Source organism: Crinia signifera, chromosome 4 (genome assembly GCF_055691185.1).
Source record: "Crinia signifera chromosome 4, ASM5569118v1, whole genome shotgun sequence".
Lineage (NCBI taxonomy): Eukaryota > Metazoa > Chordata > Amphibia > Anura > Myobatrachidae > Crinia > Crinia signifera.
This window is the reverse complement of record NC_139220.1, coordinates 125,952,423-125,978,118: the sequence shown is the minus strand read 5'-3', so window position 1 is coordinate 125,978,118 and position 25,696 is coordinate 125,952,423. Positions and strand designations below refer to the sequence as shown.

The window sequence follows — 25,696 nt, the reverse complement described above, 5'->3', positions numbered from 1 at the left end:
GCATTCTATCACACTCCCTCACCCCTCTGCCTGTGCTCTATCACTCTGATGCTATCCCTCACCCCTCTGCCTGTGCTCTATCACTCTGACACACCTCCCTCACCCCGCAGCCTTGGCTCTATCGCACTGATGCACTCACTCACCCCTCTGCCTGTGCTCTATCACACTGATGCTATCCCTCACCCCTCTGCCTGTGCTCTATCACTCTGACACACCTCCCTTACCCCGCAGCATTGGCTCTATCACACTGATGCACTCCCTCACCCTGCGCTCTGTCATACTGATGCCCTCCCTAACCCTCTCTTCCTGGATCCTAACCTGCTGCTTTAGATAAATATAAGGAAGTACTTTTGCAGACTGTCCTCAGTTGAAAAAAGGCAGCACTGTATCAGACATGGAAATAAATCTCTGTAGTTGAAGCAGAAAAAGAATCTGCTGTGAAACGTGGCATACTGTACATATAGATGTATTGCAAGGGGGAAAATGAAAATGTCCTAACAAAGCATTACCACATGAATCAGTCATAATTATGGGTATACAGCATTATAAATAACCTTACTATATAAAGTCTACAAAGATTTACCTTATGTTATGATTAGTTAAAATAATACAATTATGCTCAAATACAGTAGCATGTTAACTCTTAAAACATGTTTTATTTATTATGGAAATAATTTGTTAGGCTTTGGAAAGTGCAAAACCAGTAGACCTAATGTGAAACAATAAAATCTATTATGAACCTTTTGGTGAAATTTAATAGGATGAGAGATTCAGAAAGTAAGAGATTTGGTAAGAAATCTCCAGTTTTTTTTAAAGTGCCAATCATTTACACTGCAAAATCAAACTGGTTTTGCAGTGTAAATGGTTGCCGCTTTAAAAAACTGGAGAATTCTTACCAAATCTCTAACTTTCTGATTCTCTCATCCTATTACATTTGCCCCTCTGTGTCTGTTTTAGTTTTATATCTATGTCAAATTATCAATTTTTTTTTATTTTTGGACACAGAGGGGTAAATATACTAAAATTGTCTATCATTTCTGTATTGCATACTAGAAAAGGATGAACGGAATCTGATTGGTTGCTAAATGTAACATCACCCCTTAATTTGATGTTTGCGTGGCTTTGTGATGCACTCGCTTGCTTTGCATGACCGTCTCCTGTGGCAACTTCTCCTATTGTGGCTTTCGGCTGACCATGGTGCCTTGCTGGTTAAGCGGGGGATTGAGTTTCAGGCAAGGCGTTGGAGAGTGTGCCCGGTCACACACTCACATACACACATATATATATATATATATATATATATATATATATATAATATATATGGGAATTGTGTGGTAACCATACCACAGTGTCTTTTTTATTCAGTGTGTGCACTCTCTTACTGTGTTGTGCACACGTGTGATGTCAGGGAATAAAACTTTCAAATGCACTATGGAGCACTATTTCTATTATTTTAACAGAGAATCTTCCAAGAGCTGGCTGGCCGTCTAAACTGAGCAATCGGGGGAGAATGGCCTTAGTCAGTGAAGTGGTCAAGAACCCCATGGTCACTCTGTCAGAGCTACAGCATTCTTCTGGGGAGAGAGAAGAACCTTCCAGAAGAACAACCAATCAGGCCTGCTCTGCAGCAATCCACCAATCAGGCCTGTATGGTAGAGTGGCCAGATGGAAGCACGTAACATCCTGCCTGGAGTTTGCCTAAATGCACCTGACTCTTAGACCATGAGAAACAAAGTTCTCTGGTCTGATGAGACAAAAATTGCACTCTTTGGCGTGAATGCCAGGCATCATGCTTTGAAGAAACCAGGCACCGTTCATCACCAGGCCAATACCATACTTACAGTGAAGCATGGTGGTGGCAGTATCATGCTGTGGGGATGTTTTTCACGGGCAGGAACTGGGAGAATAGTCAGGATAGAGGGAAAGATGAATGCAGCAATGTTCTTGCCCTCTTGACTAGGATTGCCACCTCTCCCTCTTCCGGGATTCTCACTGATTTGGTGGCAACCCTCCAGGAGGCTTCTCTATTCACCCGGATTCCGGGTGACTGGAAAAGGATCACTGTAAGTGCACTGTATGGATCCACAAAGGGGGGAGGTTATCGGCCTGAGAGACTGAGACACTGAGAGGCCACTGTAGTGGGCGGCATGCATAAAATATCACTATCAGAGTCTTTGTCTCTAGGCTGCGCTGCACTTGCACACTGGTGATATGGTGTGGACACACAGCCCCACCCAGAGTAGTAGTGGATGGAGTAAGTACCACTCTGACACTGCAGTCTAGAGAGCTCTGAGCCAAGCTGCGAGCAGCCTGGCCTGGTGGGTGCTAAGACCACAGTACAGGTTTGAGGGGAGGGGCGGCTGTATGTGCTAGTCTATGGCGGGCACAGTGTCAATAAGATCAGAACTGCGCAGCCTGGACACAGTGTTAGGACTCAGCAGCCGGCCGCATAGACTTATACAATTTTTACCAGTGGCCACATTTGGGATTGGGATCTCCAGGAATTGAAGATGCATGAGGTGGCAACCCTTCATCAGGACAACAACCCTAAGCACACAACTAAGATATCAAAGGAGTGGCTTAAGGACAACTTTAGGACAACTCTGTAAGGTCCAGATGTATCAAACTTCAAAAAGTGATAAAATAGAGTGATAAACAGCCAGAGAAACAGCTCCATTAATGGTGGGCAAGCATGGTGGGCGCAGCGAGCCATGCAAGGAGACGCGGTGCACTTTAACCTGTGTCCATGACGACTGTGTCGACATTCGAGGCAAAAAAAGTGAAAAACCCCATGTTGACCTAACCCATGCCCACCTTATGACCCTGTCGACCTTATGACCCTGTTAACCTAACCCATGTTGACATAGACTCATGTCCACCTTTCTACATGTCGACCTAGACACATGTCGACCAGGCTGAGTTTTTAAAGTGAGAGGTAGGACCTGATTGGCTTGTTGTTTATCACTCTCCACTTTATCACTTTTTGAAGCTTGATACATCTGACCCTAAATGTCCTTGATTGGCCCAGCCAGAGCCCAGACTTGAATCCAATTGAAGAGATTCAAGTCTGGAGAGATCTGAAATGGCTGTTCACGATGCTTCCCATGCAATCTGACGGAGATTGAGAGGTGCTGCAAAGAGGAATGGGTGAAATTGCCCAAGCTTGTAGCATCATATTCAAAAGACTTGAAACTGTAATTGCTGCCAAAGTTGCATCAATAAAGTATTGAATAAACTGTTTGTAAATTTGCAAAAATCTCCAAAAAACTTTTTTCACGTTGTCATAGGGGTTTATTCTAGTTCATTCTTTCTGACAAAATCCTTCTTAGATGGACAAAACCATGTGCACTGCAGGGGGGCAGATGTAACATGTGCAGAGAGAATTAGATTTGGGTGAGTTATTTTGTTTCTGTGCAGGGAAAATACTGACTGCATGATTTTACACTTCAATATAGATCTCACTTTGAAGAAAAACCCCACCCAAATCTAATTCTCTCTGCACAAGTTACATCTGCCCCACCCGCAGTGCACATGGTTTTGTCCATCTAAGAAAGATTTTGTCAGAAAGAATGGACTAGAATAAGGCCCATAATGAGATATTGGCCCTTATTCAGATCTGATCAAAGTACAAATGTGTTCTCAAAATGGCCAAAACCATGTGTACTGCAGGTGGGGCAGATGTAATATGTATAGGGAGAGTTAAATTTGGGTAGGGTGTGTTGAAACTGAAATCTAAATTGCAGTGTAAAAATAATGCAGTCATTATTTACCCGTCACAGAAACAAAATAACTCATCCGATTCTAAAGGTGCGTACACACGGGGGGAGATATATTGCTCAGCAATATATTGCTAGCAATATATTGCTCAGTGGCTCCTTTTCATCAGCGACCAGAGATGGTCGCTGATGAGAAGGAACCTCTGCCGGGGTAGCCGTAGAGGTAATCAGCTGGTCGCAGGAGCAAGCTCCTGCGACCAGCGATTAGAATGGGGCTGAAAACGGGAGCACGCACCCGGCGCCGGGGCACACTCCCAATCACTGGCAATAAGGTCGCCAGCGACCATATTCCCAGCTATTTCAGCCTCTATCGCCCCCGTGTGAACCTGCAGTGCACATGGATTTGCCCATTTTGAGAACAAATCTGTACTGCGATCAGATCTGAATAATGGCCATTGTATGTAGAATTTTGAGGGGGGAAAAATGAATGTTTTCCACTTTGGAATAAGGCTGGTACATAACAAAATGTGGAAAAAGTGAAACGCTGTGAATACTTTCCCGATGCACTGTATATTATAAAGAAGTTCCTTGCATGATCCTTATTCCAGTCCTCTTTTTTAATATTCAGATTCAGTTACATTTCCACAGCTGTCACTGCTCTCATTTTCTAAAAAATAGAAAAAAATCCAAGTGCTTTCTTCCCTCAGCTGCGGTTCCTCCTAGATGGCTCAATCCTATATCATCAGCAAGCACACTGAACAATCAAAATATCTACATGGGGTTTTTCACTGTTTTTTGAGCCATGTGCCGATGGGCGGTATTTCATGCCCTAGCATCCAATAGGGTGTGGTGGGAGAATAAAATAGTGGGCCTGAAGCATGGTGGGCGCAGCGAGCCATGCAAGGGGACGCGGTGCACTTTAACCTGTGTCCATGTCGACTGTGTCGACATTTGAGGCAAAAAAGTGAAAAAGCCCATGTTGACCTAAACCATGTCCACCTTATGACCATGTCGACCTTTTGACCCTGTTAACCTAACCCATGTCGACATAGACTCATGTCCACCTTTCTACATGTCGACCTAGACACATGTCGACCTAAATGCATGTCGACATAATGGTGTCGACCTAATGACTGTCTAACAACTTGCTGGTGACCAACTGATCCACACCCAGAAAATGAAGGGAGGCGCAGCCTGTAGCATCGGTAATTATTACTGTTGGGTGCAGTCAATAACGTTCGTGAAAACTGTTCTGCTTTTTAATGCAACGTTTAGTGAAGCAAAAACATTGCTTCACAATTTATATGCAGGCCTGTTTAGAAAAGCAGAGTGGGTGCTGCACAAACTGAGATTGGAGCCCCAACAATTTTGCTATTGGGGTATGGGTTACAACACATTCCATTCTGATGAACACAGTGTTACTATTGTTATATGAGTTTGGTTCTATTATTCAACTTCCCATTTTCTCTCTTTCCCAAAGATGCTGAGGATCATGGAAGTTTCCGAGATTAGTGTACCTGTTTATCCAGCTGAGATATTGCATATTGCTTTGGCTACTGCTTTAGAGCTGCTGCATGGGAATACTGAGGAAATCCTTCTCCTACGACAAGAGAAGCGGTACACTAATTGGGGGTTCACCTGCTAAGGTGTTGACACTGACACGAGAAAACGAAAAAAAAGTCAACCTTTTCAAGTGTCAGATTTTTTCTGTGCTGATTTTTTGTTTGTGTTGATCTTTTTCCAGTGTTTGTGCATAAAAGAAGGTTTTAAAACATGAGACAAAGTTTGTGTATTATCTCAGGCCCTGAATTTGAACGCCAAGCAATCATTGTCTTATTTTCTTGCACATATTTAGTGCCAGGTACATATCATGTCCCCAGTAGTGCCAGGTACATATCATGTCCCCAGTAGTGCCAGTTACATATCATGTCCCCAGTAGTGCCAGTTACAGTACATATCATGTCCCCAGTAGTGCCAGGTACATATCATGTCCCCAGTAGTGCCAGTTACATATCATGTCCCCAGTAGTGCCAGGTACATATCATGTCCCCAGTAGTGCCAGTTACATATCATGTCCCCAGTAGTGCCAGTTACATGTCATGTCCCCAGTAGTGCCAGTTACAGATGTACCCAGTAGGTTTTTAGCCCCCCAAAAAGTAAGTTCTGGAGACTATGGTTTTCGGAATAAATTGGATAACGGATATTTGGAAATGGGATACTCAACCTGTAACCTCATTATTACAAAGATTCAACTACAAATACGGATGGGAGTTTCTATAGCAAACCCCCCCCCCCCCCAGCCCAATGAAAGATATCTTACAAATTAAATGCAGATGTTTTCATATTTAAATGGAATGGAAGAGCACATCATCACCTGTAAACCTGTAAAAGGAAAATTGATGGTAGTAAACATGTATAGACAGTAGCATAACTACAGGGAGGCTAGACTGGCAAATGTCCAGCATGATCTCTAGCATCTGGATGAATAGGCCCAAAGCCACATCCTTCCAGATTATAGTCTGCTGTGACCATGCCGATGCTGCTGCCTGCTAGGCCCATCTGACCCACCAATGTCTGCCACTAACCAGAGAAGTCTCCTGTGTTATTGGTATTCTTGCAGAGGTTGGTGTTCTCCTGTAGCTGCCCCTTGTTGAATCTGTACCCTGGGAGTGCAGGGTACCCTGGATGCATTTTTACAGTTCGCTCTGCTGGTTCTCTGTTTGGCTCCATTGGATCCTACACAGCAGAATCTGCACATGTAGACCTAGAGTTTTATAGACTTAGGGGTTTATAGAAATCAAACTGGAGACCAAATTTCAGAGTTTGCCAGGGGTCCTGCCACTGGTTACAGAAAGGCCCTTATTCTGGTTCACTTGCAAAGGCAAATTCCTTCTCAAATGGACAATACCATGTGCACTGCACGGCGGGCAGATGTAACATGTGCAGAGAGAATTAGATTTGGGTGAGTTATTTTGTTTTTGTGCAGGGAAAATACTGACTGCTTTATGTTTACACTGCAATATAGAGCTCACTTTGAAGTAAAACCCCACCCAAATCTAATTATCTCTGCACAAATTATATCTGACTCCCCTCATTTTGTCCATTTGAGAAGGAATTTACCTTTGCGAGTGAACCAGAATAAGGGCCACATTGTATTGTTTTGATATGTCACATTTTAATGGAGTTTTACATATTTCTTTGTTTCCAAAGGTTAAGGTATTAAAAAACAGACAATATATTCTATATCTTAAATCTAACCTGAAAATGATTCAGTGCTAAGAGTTTAATTCAATTGAATAACTGCACAGGAGGAACTAATGAAGTGTGAGCTTCAAGGCCCCAAATTCAATTAGTTTATCACCAATATCACAATGAAAACCAGGTTTCTAGCACAGTAGCTTATATTACAGCTTGGAATCCCCCCAGCCTGCAGAACTTCTCTTTGTGACATTTCCACGAATGGCGGAGTATGATACGGTTGGATGTTGCCCTATTTGGAAACGATAACAGTGAATCAATCAATAGCGCAAACTCTCATCGAATGTGAATAGAACTATTATCAGTTTCAGAAAATTACCCAGTCACAATTATCATAAATCATAACACCATAATCAACTAATATAATGTAAACTTAACAATAAATATAAAAATTGTACAAGTAATGTAAACTAAATAAAGTACACCTATTCCACAAATAGATCAATAAAGATGAATATGATCCATGTCAGCAGAACATAGGGATAACCATGTAACCAGCTTAAGCAATATCAAGGGATGATAAGAGCACTCAAATGCATATACCCATACAGATTCCAGACTCACGGGGAAGATCACATGGTCTTCCTGAGAGCCACTTATTGGCCGAGAGTCCTGATTTATTGCATCTGAAGATGGCAATCAGGTTTGCTTGACAAAGCAAAGGTGAAACGCGCATTGGCGCTGTGTGTGTTTTAACTGTTAAGATATATTTTGATCTGTACCCTCAATAATGGCATTAGTGAAGGACTTTAGTTAAAATACTGAACACTGGGATTTCCGTACTTACGGAACCGGCAGTACGCCTATGCAGTAATCACCGCCGAACACTGCAGTCCATGTTGTTACAAGACGCGGCGGCATATATAAATCAGTGACTGTAACTGAACACCGGGGTGTTTATGATCATGTATCACGGAACCTGGCGGTATACTTGAAAAGTGATTAACACTGATTATTGGTTGTCTGCTATTTTAGAACCCGGTAATATCTTTGAACAGTGATTGCCAGTCAATACCAGGATTATCTATTCATGGCACCTGATGGTACATTTAAACAGTGACTGCTACACAATACTGGGGCTTCTATTAACCCGACAGTACTGTTAACAAGTGTTTATCTTTGAAGTCCGGGTTACGAACTAATAGCAAACACGTGAATGTTGATATAGTATTGTCTGAGGATTGATGATAACTGGGTAGGGAAGTACAGTATGTCCCTTTAATCCCTGTATAGAACAATAATATAGGAATTAGACATACGTTTTGAGCTCCATTTTATACCAAATACCAAACATCTGATATGATGATACTTTTTCTGTACCTTACAATTGGAGCCAATATTCATGTATACTGAAACCCGGCTAACTAGATGTAACCTAGAGATTGGGGGGTATACAAACCACTGACATCTTTCTACTGAGAGATAAAAGCACTTTCAAACAATAAATAAAGGTGCTAGAATTAGAGAATTTTTCTAATCATTATCATAAAGGGACACAATCTCGTATTAGATCGATACACTAACTTGACAGATATTAATAACTGAGACTGGCCAGTAATAAGGCCAATACCCATAACCCCCTAACAGGGTGATTTCTCTGGAAACAGCCGCGTCACCACATCAAAGATGGCTATTATAGTTAGAGCTCTATTTCTCGCAAGCATATTGTACAGGGGTGTGGTATTTTTCTCCGACAGTCGGGATCCCGAATGCCTGGACTCAGACAGCGTGGCCAGCGCAACAAAGCCCCTTGTGGGCTCGCTGCGCTCGCCACGCTGCGGGCACGGTGGCTCGCTACGCAAGCCACCTATTCCATTCTCCCTCTATGGGGGTCGTGGACCCCCACGAGGGAAAATAGCCGTCGGCCGTCGAGAACCCGGCCATCAGTGTTTTACCAGTCGGGATCCCGATGTCAGGTTAATGACTGTCGGAACCCCGTCCGGCACCCATTCTACAGTGGGTACATATTGACACGGTGAGGATTGTATTAACCGTTGACACCACTGTGAGATTGTCAGGCCCTGGAGAATACAGAGCCATAACATATCAATAACATCAGCATTGCTTGAAATCCAGATTTAATAGGGTTAATAGGTGAAGAGTGTCTGTAATCCCTGCATCAATAGAATTTTACATGCAGGAACTGTTACCACTCACATGAGTTCAATCTTACAGCTACATGAGATTAAAATTGTAGCCTCTTTATTTGCAGAATAGTAGCATTGAAGTATGGAAGTATGGAAACTACAGAGGAAGAGAGGGATCTAGATGTCACTATTTCAGGGGACTTTAAAGCAGGTAGGCAATGTAACAAAGCAATGAAGAAGGCAAGTCAGATGCTTGGTTGCATAGGGAGAGGTATCAGCAGTAGAAAGAAAGAAGTAATAATGCCACTGTATAGGTCATTGGTACGACCTCACCTAGAGTATTGTGTTCAGTTCTGGAGGCCATATCTCCAGAAGGATATAAATACATTAGAGACTGTACAAAGAAGAGCAACTAAAATGGTGCATGGCCTACATCACAAAACGTACCAGGAAAGACTAAAAGATCTTAATATGTATACTTTAGAGCAGAGAAGGGAAAGGGGGGACATGATAGAAACTTTCAAATATATCAAGGGCTTTAACAAGGTACAGGTGGGAGACATTCTTCACAGGAAGAGGAGCAACAGAACACGAGGACATGCACTGAAACTAGAGGGAGGAAGATTCAGGGGAAATGTGAGGAAGAATTTTTTCACAGAAAGAGTAGTAGATAAGTGGAATAGCCTTCCAACAGAGGTGGTAGACGCAAATACAGTAGTACAATTTAAACATGCTTGGGATAAGCATATTGATATCCTTACAAAAAAATAAGGTTCAAATATGGTTTGAGGTAACATGTTTAAAAAAGGGGCAGACTAGATGGGCCAAGTGGTTCTTATCTGCCATCAAATTCTATGTTTCTATGTTTCTAATTAGCATCTATCTATATCTTGTATCGACTATGTCTCATTATGAAGGATCCTTCCAGCCATAAGATATCATGACATTAAAGGGTATAGCTAATACAAATATTTAAGAAGCATTATACACAATAATTTTGTAACACACAGCCCCCTCCACAGTATTTAATACTTATTTTTTTAAGTCAAAATGTTCACGTTGTAACAATTTTAATGTACATTATTAAAAGGTAATTTTTAACAAACAATAACAAACACTTTATTCTATATACATTGTGCGCCAACAAAGAGACAATATTTTCTTCTTTTTCTTTGTCATACTTATTGTCTATGGGCGGTATTCAATGTGAATACCAGCGACGTGCAGCGAATCCTGTTTAGGATTCGCTGCACATTCGCCACTGCCCGCCACGTTCCGGAGCCTCGACGGCTCTGGTATTTAACGAGTCAGGGGCTCACTGCCCCTGACTGGCGAATTTGTGCTCCTGCGGCGATGCCGCAGGGAGCCTTAGGACGGTGGCAGGCAGGGAGATGGAAGTCTCTCTGCCTGCCCCAGAGCGTATGTGGGGGGGAGGTGGGCTCCCCGGGTGCCAGGCAGCACAGGCTGCCCCCCGGGGGTGCCAGCAGGGGACCGGTTATATTCACTACACCCGATAACGATCGGGTGCAGTGAATATATGAATATCTAATGAGCGGCTCGGCTCCGGCACCCCCTGCTGGCTGCTGTGTAAAAAAAATATATATATATATTTTTAAATTAAATATATATTCATGTGCTGTAAGCACATGAATAAAAATAGCATGCCCCTCCTCAGAATAAAATTCCTGATTTTTTTACACCAAATGTAAAAAACAAAACACTTTATTTTAAAAGTTCACATTCCACTTCACCATAAAAAGATAGCGATTGCTACTCGGTGAATCATGGCGAAAAAAACCTTGAAATGTATTCGCCATCTGCTCATTGAATAGGGTGATTCACCGTTTTTGTCAAAAATTCGCCAAACAGCAAAAATTCGCCATAAAAACATGGCGAATCAGGCTCATTGAATACCGCCCAATGGCGGCACCCCTGACACTCGTGACAAAGACAAATGGGGATTTTCTTTGAGTACAAGAAGTACTAACCTGTGCAAAAGCTTCCCCATTCCCCCTTCCCTGTCTATATATACAATAGCGCAAACAGCTGCCAATAGGTACATGCTCCTATTGGTCCCTTAAACCTTCACCAAAACCAAAAAAAGACAATAAAAATACATTGAAATGGAAGCACTGTATATCAAGGGCAAAGTGGTCAATCCTTTAAATATAAGTAAGTTCTATAGACACTTGACAGAGCTAAGTGTTGCCACCTCGTACCAAAGAAGGTCCAGCCACCTTGCTCAAATCAAGACGATGGTTGTGATAATGATCTAAGGCAGCGTATGCGTCACACACTTTGATCCCAAATACAATGCAGGGGATAACTATTTCACAATGTGTTTGCAGCTCTGCAATTCTGTCCATCTTGGAATCAGGCCCTTAGTTTCAAAGTGCTCATTAGTCATTTTTTAACATGGCAAGAAAAAGTGTGGAAGTCAGGAGGGTGTAAGATTACACATGTTATTACTGCTGGCATGAATTGCTGGGGATAAGTTTTCCCATTGTCTTGGACTGTCATGGAAGATACATCTGGTATTGGTCATTTCCATTAGAACTGTAGTTTTGGTATTTGCAACTGTGTGGGCTCTCTGCAAATAGGATGGGCTGTTAATACTGTTGCACAGTCAGCAGGGAGCAAAAGAATAATTATTTCTTTGGACATAGAAAATGAGAGAAAACTATAGATGTTGTGGATCACTAGATGGTAAAGTAGAGGAGAATGCATGCTAGAGAGGGAAGCAAATGACTCCACGGTTAGCATATTTGGTATGTGGAGTTTGGATATTTCACAGAAGTGGTAAAAAGCCAACATTACGTATTAATTGCAGCAGTTTATTGTTTCTCAGCTGAGGTGTGAGTTCCTATATACTAGTCTGGATGATCGGCACTCTGCTTATACAGCAAACTCGGTCCCGGGTGCCCTCCAGGGAATGATAGATATGAGTAGGTGGGGAGGTGGCATTCGTGGTGAATAAAGACAAAATGCTTAGTTTGCTCTTAACGTTTCAATTCGAGAAGAATTTTTATCAGAAGAACCTTTTTTGATGGAAATTCTACTCGAATTGAAACGTTAAGAGCAAACTAAGCATTTTGTCTTTATTTACGAGCGAGTGCCACCACCCCACCTACATATATATATATATATATATATATATATATTCCTTACCAAACTGGGATGATATTCTTACTAGCACAATAGTGTACTCTCCTAGGTTCAAACCTATAAAATCCAGCACTTTGTGTTCCAGAAAGGCTTTGAAAGGGTCTGGAGTCTTATTACAGTAAGCTGCTGGTTTACTTCCTCCTCACCATCAACATAAATAAAATAGATTCCTCTAGAAGTAAAATATTAACATACATCAGCAAAGTGGCGCGTAAGGCCACTGTGGATTGATGCAACAGCTCCAAACACTACAGATTCTTATGGATAAATTAGATCATGTTTTCAACAATGGAATGGATAGAATGTTTATTAGAAAAGGAACAATGAATAGAGAAATTCTTGGTACTTGTGTTTTATCTGGGCGCCCGATTTTTTCATTGCTTGCGATGCGATGCGATGCAATGCAATGCAATTTTTCATTGTAAAGACCCAATTTTTAATTGTATAGTCAGCCATGGGTGATTTCATGCCCCCAGTATCCAACTATGCATGGAGAACTGGTGGTTCATCCCATAGGAGAAGGTGGTTCCCACAGGAGTTTGATATCGTTGGCACCAATACAGGTACCTCAGTGGTACAATTAAGGGACCAGAGGATAGCCACTAGAATCATCTGTACCCTTTAGTAGCAGGGTTGTTTTTTTTTATATATAAATTCCATTTTATTGATAATGGACATTTTTAGCCTATTTGGCCTTCCTTAAGTGTGGTCAGACACACACTCCAATTCTGGACTATTAGGGTCCAAGAACATACGGTCTTTTGATCATTGAATTTCTCATTAGGAACACACGACGTATGATACACTGTAAAACTATTCCCCTGATGAAGTCTTTGTAAAGACGAAACGCGTTGGGACGTTTTCTTATACTACTATTGCAAAAAGACGAATAAAAGACAATATTGGAAAAACGTCACTTTATTCATTATTTGGACTATTATGGAACTTGTGGACAATTGAAATATTCTTGGCGCTATACCACTATTGGGGAGATATATATATATATAGCGATGGTGGCGGCGGCACTCAGGTCTTAATGAAAATAACTACAGTAGGCTGTAGGAGTTTTCAACGTTTCAGCGCTTGTTGCGCTTTTATCAAGAACAGCGTTCTTGATAAAAGCGCGACAAGCGCTGAAACATTGAAAACTCCTACAGCCTTTTGTAGTTATTTTCTTTAAGACCTGAGTGCCGCCGCCACCATCGCTATACCTATCGGGCCCCTGTTTTCACGGTGTGCCCTCCCGGAAGGCACCAGGCAAGTATTCCTTCTATCCGGAGTGCCGGGGATCACCGCCCATATATATATATATATATATATATATATATATATATATATATATATATATACACACACACATACACACTCACCAGTAATGGTGGCAATTGGGTAAAAAATAGATGAAGCACACCTGTTATAATTATAACGTTTTAAAGTTTTTAAAGATTTAAATATTGGCGTTGTCCTTTTATATACCCGAGTGCCGCTGTTACTGGTGTGTATGTTTGAAACTGTTGCACAGCTTCACTCACAGAAGACAACAGGAACAGTTATCCTTACTATGAAGTGAGTGCGAGAGCTAAGACTTCTCTCTTACTGTATGATTGCCATCACCTGTGCTTCAATTAACTGGTTCAACACAGGTGGCGGCAATCATACATTACTAGGGAAGTCCAGGAGCAGAGCATTTTTTACCTAACGGAGGGTATGTATAAATATATATATATATATCAACATATATATATATATATTTGTTCTCCAGTTACTCTCTAGAAGCATAGCGATGAGACTGCTCTACTGTTTTCAGCTAATAGGAAAATAAAGAAATATAATGTTAATAGCATGCAGAGAAGGGTGAAGCAGTTATCTCCTATTTATACAGACATGATTGCACACCTGGTCTTAGCCTTGGGGCAGGCATGGTGGTACATGTCAAGTCTCTGAACCATATGCATACAGTATTTGCTCCATATAGAAATACACGTTTGCTTTCTTTATTCTTATTAATTGTGCATTTTCTCTCATACAACACAAAATGACAATACATTTCTAACCATGGATAGCATTGGGCCCAAAACAGTAGAACTTTCTCATTTGAAAAATGAATGGAAAAATAAAATGACTTTCTTTACACGTCCCCCACAGTCATTTAGCAGGAGCACAGATGATTTATACATTTTTTCCAGCTATGAATTTCAAATCCCCCAAAAATATGTGTTTATACTAGATTTCTAAAATCATTTTTCCAAATGAGAACTTTGCAGAAGTCACCAGAGGCTGTGGAAAATAAAGAAACAGTCCATGAAATACTTAACCTGTGAGGCACTGAATATTATTTACAACATTACCTGTTCTTTTTCTGTATGTTGACATCTGACACTTTAACTTTACAGAGAAATAAGGAAACGTGGTAAGAAAGAATTCTGATGCTTTTTCTTCCTCTTCTAACACTGAGGAATGTTAAAAGAAAAAAAAGTCTCTCCCTCTCTAAAGTGCCAATTCAGTTACTCATGGCAAACAAATAATACTTACAAAAAAATGACAATACAGTATGCAGATATCTATGAAAAGTGAAAGAAAAGGCTGATAAAATTCTGGCTAAAGAGTTGGAGACATATCATCATTACCATATGATCTAATGTGGGTGTTAGCCTGGATTGTGTTCATTGAAGGAAAGTATTCTCTAACAGTGCTTGGGAATAGGAGCAGGAGGGTTTACAGTGACAGCCGCTGAGCACTGGGGCTACCCCCTCCTCCTCTGCACACCTGTAAGCTTCTTTGTCTGGACTGAATATTTAAATTACATCTCTTCTTTGAAAAGTTCTTCTTGCAAATCCTAGGATTACAAGGTATGAATGATATTGTACATGGTGTTTGTATATAACTGAAAAATCTTTATTCAGTTTAAACTAAAACAAAGCTCATTAGTGTAGTAAATCTGCATTCTTTGCAATGGGCTGTTTAAAAAGTTTAAGTATTCAGCATGGGTCAGCAATTAAATGGATGTAGGTAATATTTTATGCTATCAATTTCTCATTTGTGTATTTACTAAGGGAAAGATAAATATTAGTCTTATATTATGTATTATTTCTATCATCAGGATAGGATTTTGCAGTGGGAGAGAGCAAGTGATAGAATATCACAATCACTATCAACTGATGACATTGATCTGGTGCACTGTATTGAACCTACAGTACTGTATACTTTAATGCATCTTGGGAATGCAGGGCTGTATTACTGTGTAACTGTAATCTGAAGATGGAGCAATTTAGCATATTATAGCTACACTGAAATCTACAGTGGTATACTTAACTGTGATGATAGGTTGTACCTAATTTAATTGTTTAAATACATCATAAAGACCTTCAAGTTGTAAGTGGTGTGATTTCACATTGCTGTGGTTTGTTGCTTTGCTGCAATTAGTGCAAATACTATGGCATTATAATGAGACATAGATGTACATATTGCATATTGCTTGTTAAATGTATTAAGTATTGAATCTTTGAATCTACTGTACAGCTATCTCTATATCTCTATATATTAGAAAAATGTATGACATAGCCATATATTAATCTTGTTTTCTTTATGAAAATGATTCTATCTGCGGAACAGGATAAAACTACAATCCTATTGTGCAAGGCTAGTAAGTCAGTGTGCTATGCAGGTCATACAAGAAGGACTGGTGAGAGATCATGTCTGTGTTAGATCAGGAAATGTACTCCCGCCCCCTTTACCCGCATTCTGGAATCAGACAACAATTTTAATATTAATATAAACAGTGTACTTACATGGAACAGTATTAAGTATTGTACAACATTTCTATCAATTATTTGGTTAGATTGTATGCATATTTACTATTTAAATAAGAAGTTACTAGTGTTAATAAATTTATGAGCAAAAATGTTGAATATTCTGAAAATCTGAGCATTCAGATTTACTAATGAAAACCTTTAGGTTTAACAATAATTTTTATTATGCTGATTTTTCTGATGGGATTATAATAGTTTATTAAGAAAGTTGTCATTTTTTTAGGCTTAGTTTAATGTCCCCAAGGTCTTAATAACATATTTAACAATACTATAGATGACAGTGCAAACATAAACTTACTTCGTTTTTAATATATTTAAATTTGTATTTCTAAATGTATGGATTATGTATCCTTTATATCTGGTAGTGTTTCCGATTAATATTTATAACTAAGTTATGTACTGTGTTTAGAGGACTGTTCTGAAAGGGTATTGCAAATCTTTTTTATTTGACCTTAGGCAACTGAATACATTTTGATTACTGGCTGTTCAGTGGTGAGGAAATGGTAAAAGTACTTCCTGTTTGTCTAAGATTAGAAAGCAGTACTTATACATGGCCACAAAAAGCATATGCTTACTGTATGTCCCTATACACATTTGGTACTTGAGCATCCTCATGAGTATACAGTAAGGACAGAATGGAGATACAGTAGCAAAGGGCATGCAAACAAAGACCAAGGGTGCAATTTATCAAAGCTTTGAGAGAGATAAAGTACCAACCAATTAACTCCTTATTTTACAGGCTGTGTTTGATTGCTAGGAGTTGATTGTTTGGTACTTTATCTTTTCCACTTTATCTCTCTTCATGCTTTGATAAAAGCTCGACCCAAGTACAGTAAGGGCCTTTTCACTTACTGTAATTGTAAACTGAGGCAGGGCTGCATGTTGCCCCAGATACTCCTGTCAATAGTATTATCACTTGCTGGTGCCTATCAGTAAATACACACCAATGATCTTGAGGTACCTTGAAGTAGCTAGCAGCTTCTGATTGGTTGATTGAACACTGAAGCTGATAGGTGCTGTATTCATTAATCTTGGATACATTATTTGATTTTGTGGGTGTATTTGAGAACTAATCTAAATAAAAAGGCAATATATAGTTGTTATATTATAGAGGGTTTTTATTGAAATCAAACCTAAAACCAATGTGCTGGAAATGATTAGAGCTACATGTTATTTTATACTGTATAAATACACTATATATAGCTATAACCCACTTTTATCAAACTGATATTACAGTTAAAAACATAACCCCTAAAACAGATTTTGCTAGTAGTATTATCACTAACAGATACACAAAAGGAACACTTTGTTTAGATGAATGGAGAAATTAACCTACAGTTGAGGACTTTTCACTGGTATAGAGGAAATCCCTAGCGTACTACTAAAACTGGAGCCCCACTGTATGCATCCATTGGTACAATGGAGAAGAGAAAGAAGCTTGAAGGATGGATGAGTTAAGCTACCTACATGGGCTGGCCCCACCACTCCCATGGGGAGCTATTATTTTTGGCACATGATTTCCCATTGGGCCCTTCACATACGACTCCTACAGTCAGCACCAGTCACTTGGCAGGTTTATTTCCATTGTATTATTCTTCTTAATCCTGTGCTCCTCAGCAACTTGATTCATCTAGATCAGGCCTAGCCAACCTGTTGTTGTGAAATTACACATCCCAGCATGCTTTGCCACAGGTCTAGCATTCCATAATAGCAAAATTGTGGCAGTGCATGCTGGGACTTGTGGTTTCACAACAACTGGAGAGTCACTGGTCGGCCAGGCCTGATCTATTTTTCTAACATATTAACTGTACAAACTGTATGAAGATTGATGGGGAGATTTATCATTGCTTGGAGAGAGAGATAAAATAGAGAGAGATAATACCAACCAATCAGCCCCTACTGTCATTTTACAAACACAGTCTCTGGCATGGTAGTTAGGAGCTGATTGGTCTCTTTCCAGTTGACCTCCCTTTAAGCTATGATGAATCTCTCCCTAAGCCTCAAATGTAAAATTCACAAAACAATACATTAATATTAAAAACTGGAATTCAATGTAACCTACTAATAATAAGTTGTTGTATCTAAAATATAGCATTTCAGATTTTTTTTCAAGAACTCTATCTGATCAACAAAATATGAATAGATAAGGCCATTTAGAACCTGCAGTGCAAATAATCAAATGCAAAGACTTGCTCAAAATCCTTTCTAAGAGGTTCTTGAATTGGACCTGAATTTTAAAAACTAGCCATGATTGATCAATCATTAGCTAAACTAAAAACAAAATGAAGAACATTTGAGGAATGCAAACATCTTCAATCATATTGGATCATGTGCAATCTTCACTGGCTACACTGTAGCTTCTTTTTTACTGAATAATGATTTCCGAATTCAAACATAGTGATGTTTGTTATTTTATTTAGAGAAAAGATTAAATGCAACCAAGCATAAGCATCAACATATTATCGTTTTTTATAACCCTATTTGTAAGCTGGAAGCGTGAACTTGAACCAAAACCGATTGAAAGATATGAAACTGGTTGAACTCAAAGTTCGATGTTGTTAAACTGTATTGAAATATTTAAATCTGCAGTGCAGCATCTTCAGGGGTGCAAAATCATCTGTTGGAAGTAGCAGGCGTGTAGGGTAGGGACATGAATGCTCATAGTAGTAACACACATACTGTACATGCAAAAACATTTAGGAGGAGATTTTATGAATGAGATCCAGTGTTTATAGGAGGCACATTTGAGGGAGGAGAGAGGCTCTCTCTGTTTTGTGTGAGCCACGCATCATTGTCTTCCATTAAAAATATTAGGGTACTTGTTTCCTATCTGGGCGCCCAGGTTTTCTACGTACGGCACCGTAGAGAAATCTGATCGCATCGCATCGTACACATACACGATATTGAACGATGCGATGCGATGCGATCCGATTTCCCATAGGAAACAATGTTAAATGGCTCAATTTAGCCAAATTATCATAGGAACAATAGTAAATGGGCCAAAAACACCCCTGAACATTGAAATGTCCCCCCAAAAGTAGTTGACACCACCCCGCCATCAACGTGAACCCGAAGCGTGGCGAGCGCAGCGAGCCCGCGAGGGGCGGCGGTATGCGTCCGCCGACCTTTTCATGCCCTACTATCCACTAGGGCGTGGAGTGAGAATAGAATAGTGTGGCGAGCGCAGCGAGCCACCGAGCCCGAAGCGTGGCGAGGGGACGCGGATACCTTCACAGGTAAACGCGTCCCTTTGCGGGCTTCCCAGGTGTCCGCGTCGCCATGGACACCTGGGAAGCCCGCGAGGGGACGCGTTGATGGTGGGGTGGCGTCAACTTCTTTTGGGGGGACATTTCAATGTTCAGGGGTGTTTTTGGCACATTTACTATTGTTCCTGTGATAATTTGGCTAAATTGAGCCATTTAACATTGTTTCCTATGGGAAATCGGATCGCAACGCATCGCATCGTTCAATATCGTGTATGTGTACGATGCGATGCGATCAGATTTCTCTACAGAGAATAGCATGGTGCGCAATTAACTTAGTGGGCGCCCAGATAGGAAACAAGTACCAATATTAGATGTTATGGTACCTTAAGAGGTACTATTAATCACAGCACTATAAATCTTCCAAGTTCTCTACTCCTGAGGTATTTTGTTGTTTCCAATTGCACGTTTTACAGTAAAAGTCTTAAGTATAACATTTCAATGCAAGGATGCAGGGCCTTAGGATACCACTGGATCTTCCCAACAGCACATTCATGTAGATTGCAGGATGCCTGTAATGGCACCATGCAGCCAGCAGTGCTATTACCGAGAAGTCCAAAAAGTCCAAGGGATGCTCCAGACAGGAACTCTCCTGCATGTGCATATGAGTATATTAGATATGATTCAACCAGCCAGGCTCCAAGCTGGATGTAATCCACTTAGCAATGTTATAGTTGCAATTTATAATAATCATCGCATGAGTTTCTTATTATTCATCATGTAATTGCCCATGCAACTTTTAATTGGTGGGCTCAGTTGCCAATTGCAGAATTGTAAAACTGATTAAATGAATGACTGTACATCTAACATATTCTTAATTCCAGCTGCTGTATAAGGATGCTATTTTACAACTCTGATGTGGTACAGTATTTTCATGTGCCTTTTAGTTTATGGTAGAGGAATTTATTCTATTGGGTTGTATGGTTGGGAATGTACTGTTTGATCACATATAGGTGTTCCATTTTGTATACCAACTGAAAAAATGATGCTGATAAAGTCTTCTTTAATTTCCAGGTTTTTGCATGCGTCAGTGGTAGGTGATTTGACACCATGAAAGCTGTTATCATCCTCACTTTGCTTGCTACAGTCTGCTACTCCAAACCCTTTCACCAAAGAGGCCTATTTGATTTTATGCTAGAAGATGAAGGATCCGGTTTTGAAACAAGATCATTAGAACCAGTTGGACCTACATGTCCATTTCGCTGTCAGTGCCATCTCCGTGTTGTGCAGTGTTCTGACATTGGTAAGTTGTAGAAAAGAAGGTTGGTGAGGGAGGCTGCACTAGGTGGGGGGAAAAATTAGTTTGAAAGATATGATGGTATAGATAGTTGGTTGGGGATATAACTGTCTATAATTTATGAAATGACTTTCACATTTAACATTACAAGCAAGCCTCTGCCTCTGGCCTTGGCTTGATGCATGTAATGGTCAGTGGTGCACCCCCGAGTTATAACAAGTTTATAAGGAAAAAGAAAGAGAAAAGAAACTCGGGTGGGGTGCACTCTTATACCCCTTTTACACCAAAAACCCTGGTCCGACCCTGGTCTTTGAACGCTGGAGTTTCCAGGGTCTGACCCTGCTTTATACTGCATTTACACAGCACTTCGACCTGGGTCGGACCTGGGTCTGCACCATTTACACTGAACCTGGGTCATCCCTGCCTTTCCTTGTTAATATATATATATATATATATATATATATATATATATATATATATATAGATATCTATAGATATCTATAGATATATATCTATATATAGATATATCTATATATATCTATATAGATATATATATATAGATATATCTATATAGATATATACTGTATATCCATATAGATATATCTATATATCTATATAGATAGATCTATATAGATCTATATAGATAGATCTATATAGATATATCTATATGGCTTGGAGGGGGTAGAGGGGGGAAGCTGTCCCTGGGTGCTGTGGGAGTAGAGGGGGGAAGCTGTCTGCGGGTGCTGTGAGGAGGAGGGGGGTCCCTGCGGCTGCTGAGGGGAGAGGGGGTACCTGTCAGCCTGACACTATGATTGCCGGCGCTGCCGCTGCTGTATCTCCCCCGGCGGCCGGTCCTTGCGGCGGATGGACAGTCAGTGTCGGCGGTCCCTCTGGCGTAGGGGAAATAGTACTATTTCCCCTGCGCCAGAGGGACCGCCGACACTGACTGTCCATCCGCCGCAAGGACCGGCCGCCGGGGGGAGATACAGCAGTGGCAGCGCCGTGTCAGGATGGCTGCTGACAGGTACCCCATCTCCCATCAGTAGCCGCAGGGACCCCCCTCCTCCCGCAGCACCTGGGGACAGCTTCCCCAGCGCTGCACGCTGTGAACCCGCTGCGGGTGCCTGGACCCGCAGCGGGACCATTTACACCGCCATTTACACAGGTCCCATCCGGGTTCTACCCAGGTCAGGACCTGGGTGGAGGACCCGTGTAAATGGACACGGATACCCCCCATTTACACCGCCGAGGATCCGGGTCTGACCCGCCGCTGACCCGGATTTTTCGGCGGTGTAAAAGGGGTATTAATCCCCAGACTCAAAATTGCTCAAAAGAGATGCATTTTTAAGTTTTGTTTTTAATAGTTTTTTTATTCTGATTTTTATAAATGCTGAGTGTATTGTTTTATGATTTTTAGGGTGTTTTTGTGAAGAATTGCTTAGCAATAAAATAAGTTAATCTTTCCTTGCGGTTTATTTATTATTGCAGGGACTGATATAACCAATGTGTATATACATATGCTTAATTCTGAAAGCTGACCATCATATATCCCTAATGCTCGTTTCCCATGGGAATTATTAGTGTACTCTCAATTGAGTTTGAGATAAGGATTATAATCATGGGTCAGCACAATTCAAAAGTTCATAAATTCAGAAAAAGCAAAAAAATCTTTGAAAAAAAGCAAAAAAAAACTTTTTTATGTATACACACACATCACAATCTATTTACATATATACAGTTCTAACTCTCTTTGAAATGATTCAATGCTCAATTAGCTTTTAATAGCATTTGTAGTGCAGTTGGTAGTATAGCTACTCTGTAGTCTGAGGTAGAATCTAGCAATGTATTAACTATGTAGCAGATTTGTTGCCAACCTGTATTTTTACAAACAGAGAAAGTGCTGAAGAGATACTACCTGTATTACCAAATCCATGCAGATATATAGTGCAGATTACTCTCCAAAGTGCTGGTTGATTATAATGATGGAGTCTGACAATATATTAGCTATGTAGTCAATCTATTGCCACATGTATTGCATGCCTGTATTATTTCACATGAGAAATTTTTTTTTTCTCATGTGAAATAATACAGGCATGCAATACATGTGGCAATAGATTGACTACATAGCTAATATATTGTCAGAATCCATCATTATAATCAACCAGCACTTTGGAGAGTAATCTGCACTATATATCCGCATGGATTTGGTAATACAGGTAGTATCTCTTCAGCACTTTCTCTGTTTGTAAAAATACAGGTTGGCAACAAATCTGCTACATAGTTAATACATTGCTAGATTCTACCTCAGACTACAGAGTAGCTATACTACCAACTGCACTACAAATGCTATTAAAAGCTAATTGAGCATTGAATAATTTCAAAGAGAGTTAGAACTGTATATATGTAATGAATGTGAATTTATGGACTTTTGAGTTGCGCTGACCCATGATTATAATCCTTATCTCAAACTCAATTGAGAGTACACTAATAATGCCCATGGGAAACGAGCATTAAGGATATATGATGGTCAGCTTTCAGAATTAAGCATATGTATATACACATTGGTTATATCAGTCCCTGCAATAATAAATAAACCGCAAGGCAAGATTAATTTATTTTATTGCTAAGCAATTCTTCACAAAAACACCCTAAAAATCATAAAACAATACACTCAGCATTTATAAAAATCAGAATAAAAAAAACTATTATAAACAAAACTTAAAAATGCATCTCTTTTGAGCAACTTTGAGTCTGGGGATTAAGAGTGCACCCCACCCGAGTTTCTTTTCTCTTTCTTTTTCCTTATAAATTGGTAAGTTGTATCAAAGTTAGACAAATAAAAAAAATTCTTTAACAGTGGAATGTTTTTGTAAAAATATTATCAGTCTTGCAATGATACTGTTGCAGGTGATATTTGACAGTCATTGAAAAATAATGGTTCTAGGGCAGTGGTTCCCAACCTGGGGTACTAGTACCCCTGGGGGTACTCTGCATACCAGTTGGGGGTACTTGGAAATAACATTGGTAATGGCGGAAGATGAAAAAAAGTATTTAGATGGCAGAAGAAGACCCATTGCCATGGAGAAGAACCATGTTTTGTCACTTCCGGTTCTGTCTTCAGCGTCATCAGCATCATCAGTGTCTCCTGGTGCTTTTGCCTGACCAGCAATCCACGGGGAGCTTCCAACGCTGCCCTCAGACATCAGCAATCATCTGCCCTGCGCTGACACAGGTGGAGGAAGCAGCGGCATTAATCCTACAGGTGTTAGTGTGAACCCTGGAGACAATATCCAACCAGCGGCCAGACATGGATTCCTGTCTGACATGTGCCTGACATGATTCCTGTCTGTTACTCCTTAATATAAGGATATGCATAAGGATAGGCATACCACTCACTTCCTCTTCACTCGAGTTCTGTCTATAATTCAAATTGAGAGGGGGTACTCTTCAATAAAAAGCCTAATCAAGGGGTACGGGAGAGAAAAAAGGTTGGGAACCACTGTTCTAGGGCATTTTCAATAGCATTTTAAATAAGTTCCTTTGTCACTCATCTCCCAAAATGTACTGGAAGAGCCGTATATGTCTTTTTCCCTGAACTCTTCAACCCTGGATGAGTGGATCTTCTTTTTGACATTTAAGCTTTTGTCAATACCAATGTAAGCTGAAAGCAACATACAGTTGGACATTTGCCAAATACAATCCCTACTGTCAACTAATGACAACTGCTTTAGTTTCTTCTAGTGACTTCAATCTTCTACTACCTACTTAAAACATATGATGCCTGTTATAACTCAAACAGCAGTTTTGTGGTAATGGAGTCCCAGTCTGGGCAGTGACAGTAAAGGCACTGGCCACCGGGCTTCAGCTGTCAGTAGAGCATAAAAACTGAAACACCTAGTGGGTTACTGAACTAGGACAGATCTCTCTCTACTCAGTTCATAGAGATTTTCTACAATCATTGCTGACTCCTGTCCATGTTCACAAAATCCCCTTTTCAGCCTGCTTGAGCTGAACAGTCTTAAGCTGGGTACACACTTCCCGATGTGGGGGCTCCAGGTCCCAATGCCCACAATGACAAAGTAGTGCAATGTGGATGGATGGATGGTAATGGGGTCATGGTCCTTTATCGTCTGTATATGCAGGGTGACATTATTAAACAGGAGTGTCGGGACCATCTTCTGGTCATTCCTTAGTCAACCCTGTTCAATTTGGTTGCAAAAGGGTCCAACAGCTTAAGAGAGTTGCTGTCTGAGACAGCTAGCTTCGCTGAGAGGTCTGAACCTCTGATCAATGTTCCTGATTTTTCTGTTTATGTACAAGAGAGACAGGTGTGAAATACCAGAAGTAATCATCTCTGTGCAAAAGATAGCAGCTCATACTTGACTACTCTGTCAAAGTGGCCAGGAGGGTCTCGAAAATTGGGCAGTGCTAGAGCTCTCTCCTCAGGAAAGTATTCAAATCTCCCAAAACTGGCTTCACTCTCCTCAGCTTATCTCCTGCAGTGGCAGACAGGAAGTAGGTAAGTATACACGTAGTAGCATATTTCAGCTGCACATGTAATGTGGGCTCGATTCAGACCCCTTCGAAAGGCTGCAAATTTGCAGTCCATCCGAACATCAGGCAGGGGGCATTCCATGGTGGACCCCCAGCGTTTCATGGGGGGTCCACCACAGAATCTCTGGGCAAGCCACAAAGTCAGGCGTGAAGTCGCACCCCCCCTCCAATTTAACTCAATACAAGCAGCCGCCAAGTGACTTCCAGACACAGTAAGAGAAATCCATACCTCCCAGGGGTGGAGTGGGGGTCGCATTACTAGGCTCTGAAAACATGCAGCCTGGGTCTGAATCGAACCGTGCAGCCCACAAAAATGTGTCATTGGCAACGTGTTAGTGCTTCATTTTTTCTTTCCCAGGAACTGATTCACTATTTCCCCCATTAACCCCTTGAGTGGTGGGTTTTGCTGGGTCAGTACAAACCGACCATGGCAGGGTTGTCCTGCCCCAGCAAAACCCACCACAGATCAAAGGGCCCCCTCTCACCTCTGCTCTGGCGTTTGTATGCCGTAGCTCCCCTGCTGCTGCCCCAGCCTCCACTGCCCCAGCTGTCAGTCACAGAAGTGACCACAGACGGCAGGCTCGGGAATATTCGCGGCGGCTCGGGA

General features: G+C 40.9%; 1 protein-coding gene and 1 long non-coding RNA gene across 2 annotated transcripts in view; both read left to right on the top strand.

Moving 5' to 3' along the window:
* Positions 1-25,696, top strand: part of LOC146072419 (uncharacterized) — a 419,935-nt gene that overhangs the window by 219,484 nt on the left and 174,755 nt on the right. The window lies entirely within an intron of this gene.
* The window catches only part of DCN (decorin), a 68,826-nt gene continuing 57,938 nt past the window's right edge, over positions 14,809-25,696 (top strand). The window contains exons 1-2 of the mRNA XM_083182384.1: positions 14,809-15,075; positions 20,313-20,541. Of these exons, the coding sequence (XP_083038510.1) occupies positions 20,349-20,541 (193 nt within the window). The 5' untranslated portion in view covers positions 14,809-15,075; positions 20,313-20,348. The remainder of the gene's footprint in view (positions 15,076-20,312; positions 20,542-25,696) is intronic.